Source organism: Haemorhous mexicanus, chromosome 4 (genome assembly GCF_027477595.1).
Source record: "Haemorhous mexicanus isolate bHaeMex1 chromosome 4, bHaeMex1.pri, whole genome shotgun sequence".
Classification (NCBI taxonomy): domain Eukaryota; kingdom Metazoa; phylum Chordata; class Aves; order Passeriformes; family Fringillidae; genus Haemorhous; species Haemorhous mexicanus.
This window is the reverse complement of record NC_082344.1, coordinates 50474521-50499263: the sequence shown is the minus strand read 5'-3', so window position 1 is coordinate 50499263 and position 24743 is coordinate 50474521. Positions and strand designations below refer to the sequence as shown.

The 24743-nt window shown below is 43.4% G+C and overlaps 1 protein-coding gene across 4 annotated transcripts in view; it reads right to left on the bottom strand.

Annotated features, from left to right (window-relative positions):
• The window catches only part of LNX1 (ligand of numb-protein X 1), an 80197-nt gene extending 55789 nt beyond the window's left edge, over positions 1-24408 (bottom strand). The window contains exons 1-2 of one of the 4 annotated variants that reach the window (XM_059844834.1): positions 24177-24408; positions 10699-11179 (exon numbers count right to left, since the gene is read on the bottom strand). In XM_059844834.1, the coding sequence (XP_059700817.1) occupies positions 10699-11084 (386 nt within the window). In that variant the 5' untranslated portion in view covers positions 11085-11179; positions 24177-24408. The remainder of the gene's footprint in view (positions 1-10698; positions 11180-24176) is intronic. The other 3 variants (XM_059844833.1, XM_059844835.1, XM_059844837.1) reach the window with 3 other exon arrangements.
• Positions 24409-24743: the final 335 nt, after the last annotated feature.

Here is a 24743-nt window from a genome sequence, read left to right as displayed (position 1 = left end):
GCAGAATATCAGTTCTAGTTCCTGAACAGTAGCTCTTACCATGGAGAAGGTCATGAAATGCACTTGGCTACTCTGTGGACTGGGGACCTTAAAGGAAGATTTCCCCAAAAGGTCAAGAGTGTTAAGGATATCCAAGAAGACCCTCAGACCTGCCAGTCTGCTTCCCTACAGTGTAACAAGCTGCGTTGTGGCTGATCTCAGAACCAGTATTCAGAGCAGGATTTCAGCTACGACAGGCATAAGAGCTCTGCAAGAGCAGTGCTTATCCTCACGTTGCAGGACAGCCCAGTTCTGGCAGATTTGTCAGAGAAATAGCTCAAGGAAAAATATCCTTGTCATGCTGCCAGTGCCAGTGTTAAACTAGGTTAATTGTCAGAGAGATGCGGAGGTCGGCCAAACGCGCAGCATACGGCCTGTGTGGCTGAATGTCAGGCAAGAAACGAGAGTCTGCTGCTTGTGAGCAATCACCAGCCTCCTGCAACTCCCACCACCTCACTCCTTCCTCCTTCCCCACCTCGTCTTCAGTGTTTTGCCCTCTTTGGTCCCCATTCCAAAGCGGATTGCCTGTTGTGAGGGGGCCTCTAAGTGGGGTAAAGGCTTGACCCCTCTGTGCTCTTGTTACATGGGCCATGTAAGCACTTTTCTTTTGCATGTAAGCACCTTACATGCATGTAAGCACCTTTTTTTGAGCAACTTACAGAAAAATCAAACATAATTGAGACATAAGTCATTCATGAAAAGAGACCTTTCTGCCAACCATAATTGTTGCATTGCCTTTCCATCTTGGCAGGGTTTTAGTGGTTTCTTGGCTGGCTGGGGTTTTACTTTTGGCGACAGAATGTGTTTGTTGAGATTGACACGGGCCAATATCAGCCTTTTCCAGAGGTGTGAGAAGCCTTGAGAAAACAATCCAGAAGAATAAAAGGTCTAACTCTGGTCTCAAGTGTGTGTTGGTCACTGTAATTGGAGTAAGGTAACTTTTTTGCATGCATAGAAGGAAATGAAGCAGGATCTTTCTCAATCTATAACTAAAATGCCTATTTTCCTTATACACAAAATTCCCAGGCAGAATCAACAAATTCTTAATACTCTCATGAGGTTTTTGGTTTCTGGAGCTGTCCTAGACAAATTTATTTCTGAACCTAGAATCACAGTGCTGGGGAAAAAATGCTAACCAGTAACACTTAATCATACCACAAAAACTCAGCACTCTCTAACCCATGCAGAGAAGCCAGGAGGGATGTGCTAGTGGGGAAAGGTACCATTCTGTGAGAGGGTGGCAGAAGATGGGGCAGAACCCAGACCCCACTGTGCTGCTAAAGGTGTGCAATTAATCTTTGGCTGAAGAGTGACCAGAACCAGACATTTACAGTCAATTAAATGACAGCGTTCTGCTGCACTCCTATGCTGACATAAAACACTCTTGAATGCAATAATATATTTAGAAAATTCTGTTTGGGCACTTCAATACTAAGAGTTTATATTACAACTCTTTTTGTACTTTCAACAATAATACAGCATATTTTTAGTTCACCTACATGAGATTCAGCTGAGTGGCTTTCTGGCCTTATTTGTACTAACATTTCAAGCTTTCCTGTGCAAATCTAAAGGCTGGAAATAAAAAGGAGCCCAACAGAGACAGGACCAAGCCATGAAAGAGGAAGGGAATAAACAAAGCTGAGGACCAGAAGAGGTATGAGGCAGAGGACAGAAGCAGAGGGGCAAGGGAGAGAGATGGTGGAGAGGGGTGAGACTAGCTGCAGCAAGGGACTAGGCTGAGAAAGGGACACTAGTAGGTCATTGCTGGAGATTTTGGGGGAGAGCTCAGAATTCTGAAGGAAAACCAAGTCCATGTTTGGCCCCTTTGTGAAGCTGTAGCATAGGGCTGAAGCTAATGGTAGCCCATGACACACTCATGCCTTTCTGTTTTAATTCACCTCAGTTCTGCTTTTCAAGAGACATCCAATTCTAACATCTTGGAAAAGACCCTCTGAATTTTATCTCAGTGTGTTTTGTCCTATTTAATGTAGATACCCTAAACATTTCATTTATATTGTTATTCAAGAGTGTTTCCATTCAAGCCTTGATTTCCAGCACTTTCAGCTTTAATTAACCTCACAGCTTATCTTTGACACAGATTTCCACAAACACAGCTTTGCACAAGATAAGGAGGCCAACATGTGTCTTTTGCAGTGGACTAACACATGAGCCCAAAAGGTGCCCAGGCATATCAATTTTGTCATGAGCATTGCAAGTCCTGTGCTTCCCAGCCTCTGTGTGGGGAGGATATTTTACAAGGATAGACTTGAAGCCAGACACAAGTTTCCCCACTGAGTTGAAGAGAAAGTAAAGTTGGCTGCAAAGTTCAGTGCTGTAAGGGGGCTGGGAGAGTGCACCTCACTGTTTTTACCATTAAAAAGTTGTGCTCAATGGCACTAGAAGACAGCTGGCACCTGCATCTCTTCTTTTTAAATTGAATATACAGAGAAACTAAATTTTACTGGTTATTCCAGCCCAAAGTGCTGATTTAAAATTTAAGAGAGTAGTTATTGTATAAGCTATATGGGGAAACTGGATCCAGTTAATTTGGTGGGATTCCTTTGACTGTTTCATGCAAAACTCAAGAAGGGTAGTAAAAAAAAAAGTACTTTTTTCCACACAGGGGAGTAAGTTGTGCATTTCCACCTAACAAAAAAAAGATTTTAAAAAACAGTGACTTGATTCAGATTAGTGGGGTAGATCTAGCTGCTGTATTAGCAGCAGGGACTAAGGCCAGGAGCTGTTTAATCCTTTGAGGGAAAGAGTGCCAGCAAGAGTGGCTGCCAAGGCCTCCCCAGTGCTCGACCTGTGCTGAGCACACGCAATGCCCAGCACCACCCGGGCACTCGCTCCGCCAGCACGGCCACGTGCTGAGCTGGGATGAGGCTGGAAATGACCCCGTGCTGCCACGTGATGAGGTTATTTACTGCCTACTCTTGCAACCTCCTTCCCCTCAGTTTTATTTCTTAGTGGCTCTTTGAGCGAAAGGTGGAGAAAGTCCTGCTGCTGAGGAACACCCGGCTGCATAGCTTGTCCTGTGAAGTGAGAGGGATAGCAATAGTGTGAGCAGTGCCACCGGGTCATCACACTTGGGAAAACCTCCAAAGAGTGGCCACAGGCTGCCTCTCCATCCACATACCATGTTTTTAACTGGAGGGAATAACATACCTCAACCCAAAACAATGTTGGGGCAAGTATTTCCTCTCTGAAGATATGTTAAATAAGAAAGAAAGAGAGAAGATGCCTTTCAAAGTCTTTACAGGTATATAAAGAAGAAGGCATGGATCCTGGGGTAGGGTTTCTTCAGCACCCTTACAATAGTGCGAGATTTTGTGTGGCTGCATCCCCCCATCTCCCAGAGATCCCTCAGGGTAGATCTCACAGGTTTCTCTTGTTCTTCTTCAGATATTTCCATGGGCTTCTCCTCAAGAGGGAGAACCCTGGCTTACCACATGGTCTTTTCAACGATTTGGCAAAGAGCAAGGACAGGAACAACATCTGTTTCAAGATCTGTGCTTAGGGAAGAACAACAGATGATAGCCAGAGACGTGGCTTTAGTGCAAGTGACAACATCAGGGGACCTGTATTTGCTTCCTGGGAATACCTGTAAATATCACACTGCTAACAGAAAACTAAAAATAGTGGCACCCAATATCCATCCCATGAAGTGCCACTACAACACATCCACACACCTCCCTTTTCCACCTGTGTGGCACCTAGCTGAAGTGCAAAGGTCTGGCACAGCCTTTTCCCAACTTCATTTCTCCTCTTCAAATCTCCTAAAATCTCTTTATTTCATAGCTGGATTCCAGGGCCTGCCTCTCCAGACGGGTTTTGTGCTATAATCCCTATTCTCCAAGTAGCCCATTCCACACTTAGGAACAAAATGCCCTGGAACTAAAGCAAACCTCAGCAATGCAATACAAATAACTCAACCTTTGAACAGAGTAGAAGGGAAGAGATGGATTGTGTGAGAGAGAGGGTAGTGCGAATCCCAGCACCCTTATTCTTCCTCTTATGCCAGCACCAGTGATGCAGTAACTGCATCCCCCGCAGTCCTCCAGCTCTTTCCTTGTTGCTAGCAAACCTATCATCCCACTCTTCCTCCTCAACTGGTATTTCTGATGGCTGACAGCCAAGAAAATAATGAGTCCTGACTGAGGCCAATATTTGTACTTGCCAGCGACCAAAGATAATGTGATAATGAAAAAAATGCTTTCTGCCTACTATGGCCTAGTTTTGAGCCATGGTGCAAGCCATCAGACACACTACACACAGCAGTGTAGCCATGGTGCAAGCCATCAGACACACTACACACAGCAGGTGTAGCCATGGTGCAAGCCATCAGACACACTACACACAGCAGGAGTAGCCATGGTGCAAGCCATCAGACACACTACACACAGCAGGTGTAGCCATGGTGCAAGCCATCAGACACACTACACACAGCAGGTGTAGCCATGGTGCAAGCCATCATGCTCGCTACACACAGCAGGTGTAGCCATGGTGCAAGCCATCAGACACACTACACACAGCAGTGTAGCCATGGTGCAAGCCATCAGACACACTACACACAGCAGGTGTAGCCGTGGTGCAAGCCATCAGGCTCGCTACACACAGCAGGGACTCTTCAGTCAACTGTGGGGAAAGATTTACGAAGCTGCTTGTTTGGGGTGCCAAAGTTCTGTGGCAGATAAGCCATGCCCCTGGGTGTCAGGCTGTCCTGGACACCAGGGGCTTTTCTGTTTCACTCATAAAACTGCATTAAAAATGTCCAAGCAGTGCCCAAGCAACTGAAGAAGCAACCTGTAAGTCATAACATTTGTATAAACTGATTAAACAAGACTGAAAACAGTACTTCCCTATTTCTTTCAACTGCTGTTATTAGAAAAGACCTTGAATCCATCCCACTGATTAGTATATCAACGCCTTGTACAGCATCCAGCAGCAGCCAGAGATGATGAGATAACTCCTCTACTACATACACGTGGAGGAGAAGAAGAAATTCCTGAAAGGAGGTCAAACTGCCTGGTGCCCATTTGGATTGTGTCAGCCCCAGTAAATCCCACTTTCTGTTGCCCTGGCCAGAGGCAGAGTGGTGTGGGAGGCCCTGAGCACTGGCTCCTGGCAGCAGGATGCCAGAGAGCATCCAGGGCTGCTGGAGAGGGGATGTGCACCTCCCATTGCTGACAACGGAGGATGCACGTCCAAGCTCCAGTCCACACCCACTCCATTAGAACAACTGCAGACATTCAGCACAACTAACATCTCTGTGGGTTAGAAGGCTAAATAAATAAGAGATGAATAGCTACTGTACATCTTAGCCCTTTATCCTGGGAGAATCAGTGAACCTGAATTCCCCAAGAAAAGCAAGTAGGCTGCATCTGTGCCTGTGCTCTGATTAATCTCATTGGTTTGTTTTCCTGGAAACTAGATGCCCCAGATGCCATTGTTTCCATTATAAGTGTTCATCTGCCCTGTTTTGAGCTTGATTGCTCCTGTAGCCTGCTTGGCTTAACTGTTTTTTGTTTGTTTGGTTTTGTGTGGGTTTATTTTTTTTTTAAATTAACATTCTAAAACAAAATGCCAGTAAATTAAAATGAGGACATAGCTGCAACCCTCAACACTACATTTGTTAAATGTTTAAAAACACCTACAGCATACAGAAATCCTAAGCTGTTGTACGCAGTGTGACTAAATTATTAATAGTTGCCATGCACATCACACAAGGATTTCAAAAGGGGACTTTGTGTTTCTGCAAAACACTGCTATTTTTGTCTGACAGTAGAGACAAAATAATTTGAAAATTAGTCTCTTTGGTACTAATCACAACTGTTACTAAAATATTCCCATTGTAGGCATAATACAGTCATTTTTATTTTTGAGAGAATTAGAAATTTCACTCGTTATCTCAATGAAGATCTTGAAAGTTTACAATTTGTTAAAATACAAACAACACATAATTAATGAAAACACAGTGAAACAAATATCTATTTCTAGTCATAAAAGCTCCACTAACTAGTACAATAACATTCAAGCACAAATTAAAGTAGTAACATTTACAGAAGACACCATAGAATATTTGTTTTATGGGTTGGAAAGACCAGCTATGGGGTCGTTTGAGGTGGGTTTTTTAAAAGCATGAAGATATATAAATGGATTGCTACAGTTAAATTTGCTTTACAGAAAAAATAACATTCTGCTGTGGGCAAAAACAGAAATATGGGAAAATTCTCTTCTGTCTCAAGTGAATTATTTCTGGTGAAAGGCTTCTCAGCGTTTTGCTACAGGCATGCAGCTTTACACACAGAACATTATGCATGTACACAGACACTGCTCTACTGGGGGTGTCTATCCTGATGCCCTCCCGTATACCCAGATCCCTAGAAGGCTATTTACAGGAAAGAAAGGAAAAACACGGACTCGGAAATGGAAATAAACCCCAAACCAACGAACACCTAAAACATCGGCACAGAAAAACAAGTTGGTAAGGGAAAAAGCAGCTTCACTCAGTACGTCTCAGCTGCTTCCAAGGCAGAAAGCAATGGGGACGTATTGCTATTATTAGCCCTCCGGATGGGAAGCAGCACGGTGTGAAGCTGTTGGCAAGACATTGCAGGATTTTCTTCACACGTATGCACAGGCACAGACACACAGGCAGACAGACCCCCCGACACGCTCATGGCGAGCCCCTTCCCGCCACTCGGGTCAGACAGACAGACAGAGAGCACGATGCCAGCGCGACTGTGCGTACTCACAGCTCGGAGTACAAGAAGTGCAGGTTGCCCACATTGTCTATGTAGTTTGCAGGACTTAGCCAAGGTAGGACCAGTAACAGGAGAGCCTTCATTTTCAGTGCAGTGCTGGCACTGCTGCTAGGTTTCCTCCTTCCCACCGTCTCTCTGTGCTGGTGGGACACACAACAAGAAGCTTTCGTGCCAGCCAAGCCCCTTCTAAGCAAGCCTTTCCATTTCAACGCAATGGTAGCACATTATGAATTGAGCTTAAATCCCTTAAACGAAGCTACACTGCAAAAATCATTGACCTGTAAGAGGATTACTCGATCTGACTCTCAGATGGGTAGATGTGAGGGTTTAGGGACAGCACAGCGTGGTTGGCGAGACAGTGACTTATGCTGCAGAGGAGAGCGATGCTCGGGGAAGAGACCTGCCTCCTGCAGGATTCAGAGTGGTTCTTCAGAGGCAGCTGGTGTGTTTACATCACTGCCCACAAGCAGATGGGTTACGAGCTAAACTGCATCACAGAAGGGTGTAGCTGTCTGACAAGGGGGGGAAAAAAATGCCCCCCGTGGAGTTTTGTAGCAGGCGATATCAGAAGACCACACCTTTTTAAAGTAAAACGCTGCAAAAGATAACAGCCAACTGCTGGCTGTTTGCATCTCAGTCTGAATTCCCCAAATCCAGTCGGATGATTTTGTACAAACATAAATCTTGTAATAATCCAAGGACACATCTCTTCTCAGGGGTTTTTTGAAGGATGCAAGAGCAAACATTTTAAATAAGGATGCTTTCAGTTGACTGCTCCATGGTAACCAGTGTTTAAAAAAAATGGTAAAGTTCTCTCATCAATTACAAAGCATAAAACAGCAAGCTCACCTTGTCCCATCAGTGACCTCATCTCTGATCAGGGCAAACTTTTGTTTTCTCTCTGAGAACCAGGACTGGTCTGAACTGAATAATGCAAGTAATGTGAGGACTGCTGACCACCCTAGGTGACCCTAGCAGAGTCTACTTTAATTCATTCACTGAGAACACAATAATGTTCTCTGGAGATACCAGGGCTCTGAACTGTTCTCACTGCAGACACCAAATATTTATGATTATTATTGTATTTTTAATTCATAAAATCATACATTTTCCCTTCCCTCTATCAATTCACAAGAGTTAAAGAGAGCAGCATCAGCTCAGTCTGTTTAATCTGTCCCTGGGCATGACAGAGCACAACATTCTTCTCCTTGCCATTAACTGGAGATGGGGTGGCAAGAGAGGTTTCTGCATTTCCAACAATAAATTAGGCAGAGGCATAAGAAACCTTAGGTGATAATTGATTAGTGCTGTGCTTAAAGAAAATAAAGGTACTGCGCAGCATCTGCAAGCACAAGGATGTAGAAGCCCACCTTTAGGAATGACTCAGAATGTTCCCTCCTGTTTCTTCCCTCAAGTGGGAATGCTAGTGGGGTTGCAGTACCTATCCCCTGTAAAGCTGAAACCTCCAACAGCAGAAGTTGCCTGTGGTTTCCTATTCTCCTGACCCTGCCCTTTGGCCTTAAGGTAACTCAGCACTCCCAACCACTCTGAGGAGAGAAAAGCCATGTCATGAGTAGCAAGGACAAAACACGTCCAGCCTGTGTAGCAATGTTTTGTACTTCACTACATTAGAGGCTTTAGGGAAGGAAGACCCTACTGCATCTCTCCAGTCTTCTGCTCCTGGGCTTTGCAAACCTGGGACTGGTGCAGGGAACCTGACACAGGGAGGAGGCAACAGCAGGAGATGGTGAGAATAGTTACTGAGACAATTCTTTCTATCTCTGCTTGGGCTCAGACCAAGCAAGCCAGAAGCACAGGATCTTGAGGATCTTGAGGGGAAGATCCAGGCCAAGCCACTGACATTCAACAGTAAATGCTAGAATAAAACTAGCCAGCTCTTTACAGGACCAAATTGCATTTATAGCAGCGCAGTTCTGTTAAGATATGTAGTGAATGGCACCTTTACTACCACCTTAAGGAAAAGAAACTAAGACACTGGAGTGACTTGCACATATCCACGTAGGAAAATCAACACTAGAAATCAGAAGTTGTGCTAGCTGTGTGGCTTCCATGCAGAAAAACCAGTATTTCAATTTGCTAATTTATTGGGGCTTGGGTGTAAATTGGGAATGGGTGTCCTGCTAATTTTATGGCCACAACACCATCATGTCAAAAAAATGAAGACCATCAGGAAGGTCTAAATCACATTAGATTCAGCTATAGATGTAGCAAAGGGAAAGGGCATTTGCACTAAGGGTTCAAGATTTTGTGGTTGGAATCTGTAGAGAAACATAATTTCAGTGACAGCAGCTCGCAGAAGACTGATAGTCCCCTTACGTGCATTTCTGTTGAAATTAACATTTGAGGCCTGTTAGAGAAGTACTGACCTAAGACATAAAATTATAAGTAACTCTCTTATTTTGTCCCCTTAGCTGCACACAGTGGAGCTCCCAGAGCACTGCTGGCTTGGGCTGGGGCCTGCTGCCACTGCCTCTTGCACCATGAGCCACAAGCATCCTCCCAGGTCCAGAAATTTGGGGACAAGGGCACCCCAATCCACAAACACCAAACCTCCAGCACGTGAAAAGTGGTCTGATGACCTTCGCAAAGGATTGATAAACCCATTGCTAAAGGTTGTGGGCTTTTCTTGGTTTTAGTACTGCAAAATCATCGCATTTTTGGTTGGTTAGGATACCATAACTCAGTGAATATCTTCAAGTAAATAAATTCCTAGTGGGAATCCAGGTGCTTCGGGAAATGAGGTCTCCAGTGCAAATGAGGACATGTCGAACGGCAGGCTGCAGAGCCATTTCTGGTTGTGGGCTTGCAGGCTGTGAAGTGTGCAGGGTGTGAGCACACCTCCACCCTCTGGCTCACCAGCCATGCTCTGGTCTTTAGCAGTGCCATGTCTGTGCAGGACAGTCTGGAGCCCCGTGCTGGCTGCTCAAGGCTTCCTGCACATTGCACATGCAGAAGTACACACCTGGCAACGTGATTTACACCTGCAAACTTCAGGGGAAGTAAATTTCACTGGGTAACAGATACAGCTCACAGAAAAAGGCACATCTTAGACCCCACCTCTCCTCAGACCTGAGATGCTGTTACACTGACTATGCCAAAGTGTTAGTCTGCTATCAGAAATCACAGCCATGAAAGTACCTCTTTACCTTCCTTACAGAAGGCAGAACATGCAAGACAAAAGCAGCAGCACATGCTTTTACTCTGCAAAACAGAGAATCATTCAGTTCTCTCATTGCAGAGGAACCAAACTGCTCCCTGGAGAGGTCTCTGCCAGAGGCAGGATGGAGGGGGTCCTGGCTACCAGGAAGGGTGAGGCTGGAGAGGGAGTCCAGCCAGATTTCCAGACTCTGTCTCTCTGTGAGCCCCATGGTGCCCTGGGTGAGTGCTCACCTGGAAAAAAGGAGCACTCAGGTTCAAAGACCAGTACCAAACTGGAATATTTTCCGCTCTACTTCTCATATAGGCCATTTGTGATTCAAAAAATGTTTGAAGAAAGGGCAATTATAAAACCTTTAATGTGCTATTAAAATATTTATAATAGCTCAGCTTCCCAAAACATGCAGATCTCTTTGGACTACATACACATTGTCATTGTGCAGCTAACCACAAAGTATTCACCCAGAACTGCTAACAATAGCATGAAGTACCTTACATGGATTGATGCATTTGATTCTAAAAAAAGAGTAAGATATAGACTATATCTTGGACTATAAATAGACTAAATTCAGCTCAAAATTAATGATACTGTGTTAGTTGGGAGTGAAATAAACAACTCTTTCTGCACATTAACTGTCTATTTTGACCAGTATTAATTGAAGATATTTTATCCTCAAAAAAAGGAGTGAAAAAACATCTATCAACAACAACTTACTGGGTTTGGAAATGCTGTTCAAGGTGACCACGTTGCACAACCTCTGAGCAGTGTTCTGTGAAAGGGCAGCTAACCATTAGCTTGTCCAGGAGGTTATTCACTAGTATGCTGGACTTCCTGCACGTCTGGAGAATCACAAGCTTGCGGTCCATGGGACAGAAGTCTTTTTCCACGAGGAAGTTTGTAAGGCAGGCTGTGCAGAAGGTGTGACCACAGAGCGTGTCTAATGGCTGCAGCAAAGGTTGCAGGCAAATGTGGCATATCAGATCATCATCTACTTCTTCGGTGTAGCTGTACAAGTGGTTTTCTTCCGGTAAATGCGCTTGGCCGCAGGTGACACAGAGTGGCAGGGAGCTATCCTCCATTTCTTCTTCTTTCTGGCTCATAATCAGAATGGATGCAATTCAAAAGGGGGCAGGTGGGAACACCCAACCCGTTTTCTGTCTATGAGAGCTGTAGCAAGGCTCGTGTGCCGTCAGATCTGTGGGGAGGAAAGCCGAAGGATTATGCTCTGCGTGGTGTTTCCTTACCATACTTGCAGTATGCAGCTGGATATGAAGTACTATATCAGTACTAGGAAAGGATTGTGTCTTTGGGATGGCAGAGTGAAGCAAAGAAGGGGGCAGAAAAAAAAGGGGGAATTAACTCCAGAGACGTATTTTCTCATACATCTAGCTTAATTTAAACAGATACTCTCATTGTAAAGAAAGATATCAAGACAGGGAGAAATACTACAGGCATTTAATGGTTGAAACCCTTAAATTAGCATATAATTGCAGTTCCAGTCAGAGGATTTTGTGGCCACATTACTTCTGCCAGAAAAGTAGCATTGTGTGTGGGCAAACACTGCAAGACTGTGTGCAGAAATATGGGTAAAAATAAAGGTTGCTGGCCAAGTTGCCTGTTCAGCACAGCAAGGGAGAACAGCAGCTTCACCTAATACACACGAGCATACAAACACTGTATTGTAGCCAGAAGGAGGATAATTTGGGTCATGAGAATTTAAAGCTTGGGGCCCTGTAGGCCATTCTCATACTACAGCAGCAACAGACCTGGACCCCTGCATTCGAAGTTTGCCTGCCTGCAGTCAGCTATAACCTTTTGCAATAATCAGTTCAAAACTTCATTTGCTGTGCAAAGAACCAAACATCTTACCTACTGAGGTGAAGTCCACAGCACAATGCTAAGTAGAGTATTGCTCAAAAGAAGGCCTATTCCCTTTATAGTTTGTCATACAGAAACCCAGTATGTCCCTAGCTAAAAACCCAATTAGGTCTGGCCACAGCACCTGCCTGCTGGTATTTTAAAGATGTAAACTCTGTGGGTGGCAGTAAAACCAAAAAGTAATTTGTAGTTTTTACTTGATGAACCCCAACTGCTTGTTGGAGCGCTTATGTCTCATTACTTCTATGCTTATTTTGATATACCACTCTGAAAATAAACATGAAGATATAAAATATGCAATGGCCTAATTACTGCTCTTGCTTGAAAATGTAAATCTCATTTGCTGCTCTGCCTTAACTCTGTACCCTTGCTTTCAGCTTGACTTAATTTGCTGAGACAATGTGTCAGCCCCAGACACCCATGTCTGAGGGCAAATGAGGGAAAAAATAATAAGAAAAATCTGATTATGACAGAGCATATTTTCATATAAATAAACCCTTATTTTTATGCAAAGCTCATGGGTTCTAAACCTGAGAAATTAAACTTTAACATGGCAGGTTTTTCAGGCATGAAGGTAAAATTATAGCCCCACTAACACTAACCAGATGTTTAAATGTCAAACATTCTCTTCAATGTTTTGCTAGATCTTATTCTTATGAAGCAATTATGTTAAGTGCCTGTTTTTTCTTGCAAGAGAGTTCTGCATAAGCTCTGTCTCCTGATTAGCAGTAGCTTCACTGGAATTAAAATCACTGCCTGTTAGAACCCTTGCAAATATTTAAAATACACCAAACTGGGTCAAATGTTTCCTTTTGTAAAAATATTCACCAGAGCTTTATGAAAAGCTGTTTGTGAAGAAACAAACGTCTCTCCATAGTGCAGGTAGCAGCTCCACCTGTCATCTTAATATAGGAAATATTTTTTAGTTCTACTAAGGCGACACACAACAAAATAAAATGAGATAAAAAATTGTCAGGGGCTGGGGTGGAGACTATCTGGGCACTGTAAGTGGCTCCTGTAGGAAGCTCTTGGATAACTTCTAGATGAAGTGGGGTGGCTGTGAGCAGGTGTCCATGCTCTCCACATCCCTGGCTCACGGAGGGAGCCATCTCAAGTCAACAGGACTGCTTGCAAGAATGGCAACACATGGCTTGGGAACTTCCATGATTCTTAAAATAGATGTAAAATGAATGAGAAACCAATAAAGCATGACAAAAATAGCACTCTGCTATAAGCTTTGTTATCTTTTACATTTTCAGAATGCCTTGCACCTGGGGCAACCAGAGGTGCGGGCAACATCATGCTGTTTCTCCACTCCCCCACCATGTCCTCTTGCACCACCACACACAGGCACATCTACGTGGGTGCCTGCCCTAGGCACCACACACCAGAATAACGCCAATTCCAGCATTTGTTGCCTCGTGGATGTTCTCAGGGACAGAATTCTTGCTGCTTGCTGGCAGGAGACCCAACAGACAGCTCCCATCAGCCAGCCTGAAAGCTAAAGCCAAAGCCCTGCTCTGAGGAAGGAGCAGCCCCCAGGAACAGGTACACGAGCATCTGAGCCACCCCTTCCCAGCCTCATGCCCTAACCCTGGAAGCACCTCTCCTCCACTTCCACATGTACAACACAGCAAGGCCCCTGACACAAATTAGCTACAGCTGGAAACAGTACTGCAGCTCCAAAGCTACTGCAATTATTTTCACAATGACAACTGAGAAAGAGAGGCACCACTGCCCTAAGGCCATGTTCTGCTGCAGCAAAAATGATGAGAGAAGCCCCAGAGGAGTCACAGTCTGACTGTCCTGGCCATGTTGCAGATACTCTTTATTAATCTGACATACTAATAATGCTATGCTAGTGGAAAAGGGCAGGTATGAGGAGCTGTACCTGAATTTTACAATGTTTACGTAAATTACAAATACTTGCTGCAGCACAGGGAAACAAAACTATCCACATTTATTAGTAACAGGCACTGAGTTTTTAGAACATGAAATTCAAGTCCTATGAGGTCTATTATTTAGAAAATTTTGACTAAATCCTAATATAAACTCTGGGGAAAAAAAAAAATCTCAGCCCCTTCTGGCTAACCTGGTCCACATTCACCCAAGAACCTTCATAAACTGCTGGACATATCAAGCAATTGAATGATTGCCATCTTTGGGAAGTGATTATCCCACCAAAAGAGCTAGCATGGAGGGCATGTGATGGGACTGTCACACAGATTCAGTCAGAGGCAGATGCTCTTTGCAATGTTTCCAGTCATTTGTATTTATAACATTTATGTGCTGTCATATAATAGCTACATAATTAGTATCATGTCCTTTTAGGAAGCTTAAAGTTTTAATTTCTCTTGAACATTGTAGAAGAGAGGGGACAAGGGATTTAAATTTGACCTATTGATTGCTAGGGCATATTTCTACTTTTTCCAGTACCTATGAATAAAAAACAAAAATACACTTTGAGCAAGAAAACCTGCAAAGGTGGATGGTAAACCACAGTGAAACAGGAGAGGTAATAATTTCCTGGCTGAACCTCTATTTTTCAAGCCCTGTCCTTGAGAGAGGAAGAGATAGGAAGACAGAGGGGAGGAATCCTATGTTCCATTGAGTTGGTGTTGGCCACCACTGGCAGCCTCAGTGGAGCATGGATGTCACCTTGGCAGTCTCATGCTTCTTGTAGTCAGAGCCACATTGACAGAGGGTGGTTCTTGCAAGGATGGTTGGCCAGAGAAGCTTTTAGAGGAGGTGTGGTCCCATGCCTAAGCACACATCACCTGCCACTTCCCTCCTGTGCAGGAAGGTTTCAACAACTGAGGTCCCAGATTTAGCATCGTTTTACAGCACCTAGCACAGATTGCCTTGGATAAAGAAAATCAAGTACTGATTTGTAAGAATGCCACAGTGTTGTAACACTGTGGTGAACAAACCCTCAGTCCAAGGCAGAGACCTGAAGCACAAGAATACAGTGCAAATGATGAAGGAAGAACATTGTTATCTGAATATCCATATTGCCAAGTTTTCAGCCACAAGCTGTAATGACAATGGTCATATCAGGGCATAAAATAACCCCAGGGCCGTAATCAAAGTGAAAACCACTGTCATGATAACACATTTTTTTTAAAAATTACCCAACAGGCTGTAACGATTTGAAGAAGTTTGCATCTGACTGGTCTTCACTGCTTAGGAATTTGCAGCCACCAGAAGCACTTATGAGAATGACAGAACAAACCCACACAAAAAGCCTGGACAGTAAACACAAAGAGGAGGTAGAGAGAATGCCTTGCAATAACAAATCCATAGTTATCCCATCCCAGTGAAGCATTTAACCAATCTTAAGCTTAAATTCTGACTTACCACCACAGTTACACTGGCAGCAGTGTAGCAAGGAGAGGGCTTGCCAAGCAGAGTGGCAGAACCCCACTGCCTCTGCCCAGCCACCGTCAAATATTAACCCAGCAGGTCGGGAGGCTGCACTTGGAAGTAGCATGGCACAAAATGGGAGAAACTTCAGGTAGCAAAAAATGAGTAAAAAAAGCTAAGGGAAAAACAACTAAGTGATCAAAGATATTGTGGAAGTGGTTATCACAGAATAAAACAGATGCCTAGAGGTCAGAGAAACAGTGACATGGAGCCTGGAGGAGCAGCTACTGGCTTAAATCACAAATGGAGAAAGATAAGGCAGTGAGCAGGCATCACTGGAAAACAGAGGAGCAAAACAGATGAGCTGCAGAGCAGTAAGAGGAATTTAGCTCCATTAGTTCATCCTGAAGTAGTATGGTTTGGTGGTAATGAAATCTTCAGTCAATGGTGAGAGTGGCCAGCATGTATAAAGGAAATGGATTCTAAAGAGCACAGCAAGATTGACAAATGGTTTGGTAGCTTGGTTTTCTCTCTGTGTTTAAGGGACACCTTTTATTAATATTCCTGTTTTATACACATAGAGCATGTGTATAACAAATCCTGTATCTGCAGATTAAAACAGATGCCTTTTCACACCCTGATTCTCTGCTGTACAACCCATGGGAGATGGAGGTTCCACTGACAGAGCTGTTGTGCTCTTCTTAGCTAAATTATGATAGCAAAGTCATTCTGCATCCTTCTCCCAGTCCCAGCATGGGATCTTATCTCCTACAAATGTGCATCTCTGAGTGACTCACAGCCATCCATTTATGTGGGTCAGGAAGGCAGTGGATGGCCAAAGGGGCCAGTCCACAGGCATGTAAGGAAACCACCCTGCCACAGCAGCATTCACAGCTGCCAGGTAAGGGTAGGAACTCCTTATTCTTCCAGAGATGCTTTTACCTGGTCTTCCTTTCAACAACAGCAGCTGTGAGCATGCTGCAACCTATATCTGCCTTCCTTGATAATCAGCTGCTTTGCTGAGGGCTTGGAGACTGCCATCTTGTCTGTTTGTGCTAAAAAATATCCACATCAAATTGCTAGGAGGCTGAGCAGCTTTCACAGTTACAGAATTAGCTCTTTAATGAAGCTTCAGCCCGGCTGCCACTGGCTGGATGTGGGCAGGTTAGATGTGGGCATTGTCCCCATCTAGTGGCTCACCCTCACTGGGGAGAAGAGTGACTCATGGCTAGGAGGGAGCAGAGGTTCTCCTTCACCCTCTCGAGCAGAAGCACAACAGTCCTCCAGTTATGCAGGGTTAGCTGTGACCTTACTGCTCCTGCCAGAATCTGCAAGATCACGTCACTTATTTAATATTCAGGGTTTTCTAATGAAGTGTGAGGTTGAATGCTTTTAGAAAACTCTTTGCCATTATAAAACGGTAACTGTTTTGACTTCCTACCTTTCATCAAAGTGTCTTCCCTTGTAACAGCCTCCCACATTTCCCATTACCCTGGTTTGTACCAACTGGTTCTCTCAAACTGAAGCTTTTTATAGATTACACTGACTTTACTGTTCAAGGTGGTACTATACAGCAGTTGTGAAAAACATTATAGAATGATCCACACTTCAATAATATGTATTATAATCAGTATTTTAGATTTAAAAAGACAGCGATTAACATTTCAAAGACCTGGCTATAAAATAACATGTAATAATTTGCACCAATCTTGGCATAGCTGCACTAAAGGCCAAAGGGGTGAGTCAGTTTGCCTAGACTTGAAACCTTGTTTGAAGGAAGTTTATAAAACATTAAGGTGCCCAAAATCTTATCATCATGCCTTCTGACCAGAATTTCTCCTATGTATAGTCTATTCTCTCTTTTCCCCCCACTTTTCCTCTTATTTTTAAATCTATTCTGACTAAAGAAGAGTCACAACATTTTCTTTCTGTCTGATGTGTAATTAGATGGAGATTTGTTATGGGCAAAGGCAAGATACATATCTTCAGGTAAAAAGCCAGTGGCTGGAGGAGAGTTGTGAATCCTGGAGGTATCAATTTAGCAGGTAAGAATTCATCTTGACTTTTAAGATGTTAGGAAAGACTGTTATAACTGGCTCTTAGAGGGAAATAATTGTATCTAAAAGTTCAGCACATCAGTACAGAATGTGTCTGAGACAACAAACAGGAGCTCCAAAACCTCTCTTCTGCCTGGCTCCAGTTTTAAGACAGCTGGTTTTTCAAAGTTATTAATAGTCAAAAAGTCCTTCTCAGAGCTTATAACAAAAAAAGTACTTTGCAGAGCCTTTAGTGATGAAAGGCATTTCCAACTGAATAGAAAAATCCATTGGTACAGTACAGTAGGTGAATAACCCCAACTTTTTAAGCTGTAGCTCAAGCTGTGAGACCCAACAGCAATGTCATACTGTGCCTGCACGCAAAGTAAGTTCTAAAACCAGAATCAGACTGTTTGAAAAGAATTCTTTTCTCTGTGGCTCATGCTGGAATTTACAGAATTAACCAATGTTGGAAAAAGTTTTTTGTTGTGGAATTATGTAGCTGAAATGCCTGGTAGGAATGTATGGAAATATATTCGGCTGTTTCGTCTGTCTCTCACATGCCCACGCAAACCTGGATTGCTCTTTTTGATGATTTCATGGATACAAAACTTTACTCAGCATGTTAAAATGAAAAATAAAAAAAAAAAAAAATCAGCCCAGAAGTACTGACAATATTAGGAACAGCTGGACAAGATCTGAATGAAGAGAAGATCTGAGTAAGGCAGTACATATCCATCAGGTTAAGCATTCCTCACTATAAGGAAAACGTCCTAGGAATGAACTCACCTCAATGGAAAGTAGAGCTTCCAAGAAGACTTGTTGCTGGCATGCCTCTAGTTGCCAAATACTGACGGTTAAGGCAGTAACTTCTGTGGCTTGCTCTTTTCAAAGTTCCGTAAACCCAGACTTATGCCAGAACTAAAAGCTCAGACTCCAAGTGCGAAGGTGAGCTGTAGCAAAATGGGCAGGCTGTGGGTAACTGCTTCCCAAAGGCACACAGTCTACCTGCTCAAAGGAAGTCAATCATGTGGTGGAAGCAAGGCTATGTGAGCAATTATGATTGACTCCTCAAGGGCTTCCTAAACATATGCTCATCCTAATTGACATAATAAATGCCATTGGCATTTCACATAGTAAATTACAAAATGACATGGCTACTTATGTAACAAAAGGTGCACCTCCACTCCGATTTGGCTGATTGCCCTGGCTGATATTGCCAACACCGGCAGCCTCACAAATACCACAAGCTTGCTTTCAGCCATTTGAGCAGATGACAGAACTGTATTTTTGTGGCTGGACAGCCACGTGCCTCAGCTGCCTTCTAAGATGCTGGTAAGCCAGGAACAGGTACAACATGCAAACTGCATGAGGGAGAGCATCCCTGGTCCCTGCTGCAGGTGTGTCTGCTGTGTCTGTGCAATGGGGACTGCAGACCACGTGTGCTCTGTGCAGGCTGCCCTACTTAACTTTAAAATAAAAATACAATAGGCAGAGTAAATTACATAGGATTGTGAAAATCTTAACTTAATACAGCTTCACAGTAAATCTTAATCTGTTTTTGCAATCCTCTCCCAGGGCCCCAAGTGGGTCAGCAGAGAAGGTGGGTGATGCTACTTCTCTGCCCTCCCAGAGAGGGGAGAGAAGAGGGAGCAGATGAAGAGGAAGCAAAAGAGAAGTGGAAGATTTCTTCCCCTCAGGATACGGAAACCTTACACCTCAACCTGGCTCCCACGCCATGGTACCTGCCACCCTCAGACCACACAGCATCTTCTCACATGTGACCGACCATGAGATAACATTTAATAACTACAAAGCACAGAACATGTGATGGATAACCCTGCTAATAACACGTAATAAAGTAAACTGTGCTTTAATTACACTGTGCCTTTACAACTGCTTCTCTGATCCAGCAGTTTCTTAACACTTGGCAAGCTACTAAATGAGTTCTCACAACACCCTGTGGGGACCTTTTTTTAGAAGCAACCCACATGGTTAGAAGCACCTACTTGGTTAGGTGAGCAGGGGAAGGGGCAGCTGGCTGCCCCCATGCCAGTGGGGCCAGTGCCCAGATTCTGTCACAGGAATCCTTGTGCAGCAAGGTGACCACAGAGATGGTCTTACAGCTGATCTGAGGGAAAGCCCTCACAAACTCCTGACTTCTAGGATTGCATCCTCTGCTTTCTGGACATGCACCCGTGGGGGGGACAGCAGCAACTTGCAGCAGTTGGCTCCCCAGAGTAACTTGTCTAAATAATAGAAGCAAAGGCCTGGGTTAAAACCTCTGGCCCATTACCCTCAAAGGAAAAATTAAGCAAATTCAGTGGAGCAAGGCTTTAATCATCTGTTTCTCAATTTTATTATGTTTCACCTAACTCCTGTACTATGATTTAGATGTAGTTATTATATTATAATTATTAAATAATGAAAATCATTGTTAAATATTATATACAGTATACAATAAAAATTATAGGTCTGTAAATGTCTAGAACTTAAATTATACTTGCATCTTATTCTTTCATCCTCCTGCTACTTGGGTTCACAAAAATGACTAAATAATCAAATCCTAAGCAGAAAAAGTGGTCCCTGTTGAAGAACTGCATGGTACAGTGACACTCTGGTGTTTAAAACAGCTCAATGTGAAAGCATTCATTGTCACTCAGTCCCAGGGCCACAACTTGTGGGGGCCCAGTACCATTCAGGACCCTGGATAAAGGAGGGCACAAGCCCTGGTAAGGTAGTCAGCAGGTAAATTTGAACAACTTAGGGGAGTGGTACAGCCTAGGGGAAGCCTCCAAAAGGATAGGAAAACACAAAATATGCAGCCATAAATAGAAATGTTGGTGCACAAGGGGAAGAAATTTTGATGACATTACAATTTTGTGCACTGCTGAGTACTGAATATCACATTTAAGAAAAATGTACTCTTGGGAAGAGGGAGACAAACTGGACACTGAAGAGGCTGAACCCAGCAGCCCAGCTACTGTGGTCTGACTATCAGTTTTCTGGGGCTGACAAAAGTTACATTTTGGCTCTTGAACAGACCTCTCTTACAAAGTAGTGCTGACAGTGTCCATTCATATCTGCTGGTAGTCCCTATTGCTCATTTGAGAGTCAGGTTTGCAGTAGAGCTTATAGCTCTGTTTAAAATGGAAAGGGCTGGGTAAACCTAGAGTATTCAAGCAGGAGCAGAAGTAGATCTCTCTAGATGAGGCTGTGCAATATTTCTGTTCCAGGGCATCATTTTTTTTGTAGCAGGATAATGACTAAGCTCCCTGCCCAACAAAAGTCTCAGCAAGTAAATTTTGTTTATTAGAGTGACCAAGCCCTCAGCCACCAAAACACATCCTGTAGAGCCTGGTTCTGTCTCCATCTGCTCAGTGCTGGGAAACAACATCCCTGAGTGTGGTACTACTCACTGGACTTGATGCATCACTGCTTTAATTGGGGCCTCATGGGAACTCCCCCAAAGCCCATTGCTAATTAACATGCATGTGTTGCTGATGGCCTTGTAATATTCCCCTTAACAGCAAGAGGCTTACTAAGGTTTTGTCAGCCAGGACACATGAGTGACACCAGCCTGGGAAAGATAGTTCAGTCTGTGGCTGAGTTAATATCTGCTTCCAGAACTGGTTCTGTGGGTATGAAGGCCAAGTGTGTGCTGTTTAGTCCCGTGATGAGAAACCAATTAGGAATTACATGCTCAAATTGTCCTGCTTCCTGCATCCTTTCTCACAATCAGATGTTATCTGCTATGTGCAGACAGGCAAGGGGATTTTTTAATTCTTTGAAACTGCTCCTACAAGTCATATTTATTTCAGTGCCTCAGACCCCTTTTGACTGGGTCTAAACTGATACATTCTGTTAAATAGCAGTAGTGTGATTAGATGAGTTCTCAGACTGAAACTATGAGAACCCACAGCTATACTTTCCAGCACTGGGTTCTACTTGTAAAATCCTGTGAGAACTGATACTGTTAAATATATAGTACAAAATCAGATTTGTAGTAGAAAACAAAATAAGATAATAGCATTGCCTATACATTTTTAACATCAGCATTTCAACACAGTTTATACCATGTAGCTGTAAGCATGGAAAGCAAAAGGTTAGGGAAAAGAAAAGCAGAAAATAAACAGGAAATATATCCAAAATCAATCAAAATTTATCTGCTTTCAAACAAGTAATTTTTCTGAAAGATATCCAGACAGAAATAGGAAGCATTCCTTAATAAGAAATTTCTGGCAGATAAAACTCATTTATTTTATTAAGACTGTTTCAGTAAGAATGTTGTGGGTGTATTAAAGTGAAACTGGAGGACCAGTGAGATTCCATGAGCAGCTAGACAAGTAGGAAGTTTGAGTGTTTAGCTCCTCGTAAAGGAGGAATTGATTTTTACTCAGTGGGATGAGAACAGTACACAGTGGGAAGCAGTTGTACACAACAGGAACTGCCAGCTAACCATTCCCTGAACATGTATTGAAGGTGAAAGTTTGTCTTCTGTGCTGAATCCTTTTGAATCCCATGATTCAGATAATGATTGCTTTTGCAGATTCAGGTTGAGCCTTTAGGGAAAGCCTTGGAAAGATCAATTGCATATGTGTTCATCCCAGCTTCTAATTTCTGTGGAAGAACTGGGCATGCACTGCAAACAAGTGCTCAGTCAGACATTGCAGGACGCCAGTGTCCCCCCATTTAACAAGAGTGGGATCTCATTACCTCCTCAAAAGGCTCTGGCCACAGATTCCCTCCAAATCAGCCACAGGCCTCCATCTGCCCCGACAGTGAGAGGAGCCAGGTGGCAGCACCCAGCCCTGCAGACAAGGCTGACATCTCCAGAAATACCAGACTGCTTCCCTCCAGCAGCCAGCCTTGAAGAGACTCTCTACATTTGAAAGCCTGTATTAATTTACTTTCCTTCTGGAAACAATGCTGCTTGATTTCCTGGTTTGCAGTGAAATAGAGCTAATCTATCATCTCATCCTGCGTGCAAAATTTATTTCCATTTTATTAAAGAAAAGCTATGCTAGGGAAGAGGCCAGCACATTCAAACTTCTTCCAAAAGACAATTCAATTTTCTTTTCTAGTAGATGATCACAACTCAGAGCCAGGAACATTCCTTTTTCCAACTCTGTGGTACAATGAAGTCCTGATGCAGTTAACGTTCAAACACATGGGCTTGGAACACCCTTATAAAAGCAGAACCCATATGAGCAAAGGGGAGGACACTTCTACAGGACCACAAACAAGTAAGAGAGATTAGCAGTGGGAGAGTGTTTTCAGGGGGCAAGGATACGACAACAATGAGACAAGCTTTACCAGATTGATTCAATTTATATCTTTGGAAAATACACGTAGGCTCTGAGGTTTGGGGTAGAAGAATAAAATAGCAAATTAGTAACAGATCACTTCCTTAAGAGGAATTTTCAGTCTTAGGAAAGTAGATGGGAGTATTGAGGATACAGCTCTTCACACATCAGCAGCTTTCCAAATTCCTGACAGTGATTTCTGGCTTTTATTTGCAGATCAGCATTTGTGCTTTTCCAACAACAGCAGATAAGAGATACTGCTGTTCCAGTTAAGTGATGGAACCGCCTTGATGTTGTTCTGCATGAACCTGAATGAGCAAATGAAAAGTGGTTTGGGCAGTGGGAACTCCATTTCTACAAAAGATTGTGGGAAAGCAAGTGCCTTGCATGGTGCCCAGTACAGTCACCTAAGGTTATCTTGTTTTTCCTGTTGTTGAAGGAACCCTTTCCTAGTTATCAGGCATCATAGAAAAACATGACATACAGGTCTAATATGCATCTTTTGGGGGTTTTGTGTTTTTCTTTGGCTGATGTAAAAGTGACTGAGAGCTTGATGCAAGCAGTCCATCCCTGGTCATTAAAAACAACCCAAAACATTAAGAAGTTTAAACATGTGAACAGCTCCTTCTGATTTATGTACTTGGACCTCTTGTCTACTGAGTACTCTAAGTAAACATTCTGGTGAGTGAGGATGTCCACGTATCCTCATCGCTGTTCCGGGTTCTGAGTTGGCACTGTGAATATGCATGTTCTCACATGAACAATCAGTCTTATGGATAGAAATAAAACTTAGAAGAAGTTATGCCTATTCATATGTATTCACAGGTTTGCAACTGCTGCATATACTGGTACTGAATTACAAGATGTTTTGAGTAAAGAACTGACTGTAAGCTTAAGTGTGAAGAGCATGAGCTAAAGATAAAAACGATATCAAGTTTTCTCTTTTTTTTCTCACCTCAGCTGCAGTTCTATGCATAAAATCAAGCAGGAAGATACAGCAGTGGTGAATGTAGCCTCAATTTACCTCCTACAGCTGCAGCGAGACTTTGTGGGTTTTAACTTGGGGGAGGGGAAGAAATGGGTTTCCAGAGGATTAATAAAGCGATGGGCTAAAGCAGCTGCAGTACAAATGGCACCTCTCCACAAATAATTGTTTGGATTTCAACACACTTTACTGAAGAAACAGACTTTAGCAATGGGGAGGACAGAAACCCAAGCACATCAAGCTAACAAAAAGGTTATAAACTGAGGAGTGTTTTTGCATACCAGCATGTATGTAAGTAGTATTTAACAGTGCCTACCAAGAAGTGCAGCAACCTACAGGTATGTAATATAGCCATTTCTGTTATATGAGGAAAACAAACTCTACATTAGGCTATGGGAACCTGAGTCACTAATGACAGACACAGTAAGATATTTATCACTGCCTTGGCTGCATGGCACTCTAGAGTGTGCAGGCTGAGGTTTGGACCCACTCTCCCACCACTAAACAAGGCTGGTTTGTTTACCAGAGCATTTTTTGCACCTTTGCTCCTCTGGAAGAACTCACACCAAGCTCAAGGGGAAAAGTAGGACCAGGACAAAGGAAGATACAAGCCTTTCAACTCACGTGTGTGGCTTTGCCGTGTCTCTCATGCGCTGCAGGGAGCGGTGCAGGTGTCGGATCAGCAGGCTGGGGCTGGCATGGCTGGGCAGGGCCTGCGCTCAGCCCCCAGCTGCAGGCAGACAGCTGCTGGTGCCCGTGTCAGATGGTGAAGCCTGTGGCATGACAGAAGGCACAGAAAAGCTGAATTGCATAAACCTGAGCAATTTAAGGTTTAAAAGGCCACGCCTGCCGGTCACGTCTCCCGCAGGCACATACGCGTGTGCAGGTTGCTCATACAATAGTGTAACCTGAAGCTTTTACTTTTCTTTCCGGCATATACCAAAGTTCATTTTCAGTCAGCTTCTTCCTTGCATTTCTTTTCTTCTTTTAACCTGACAATCAACCTGGCTGAAATTTAACAAGTACAAGTGGACCATCCTAAAAATCGCTTCTAGACAGAAAAACCGTGTTGGCTTTCCCCTTTGAAAAGGAAGTCGGGATCCAAAAATTCTATCCCAGAATCAATAGTTTGGAGTTTGAATCTTCACTTGTTCCTTTATACTTGGTGGTGAACACTTGAACCACATAGGA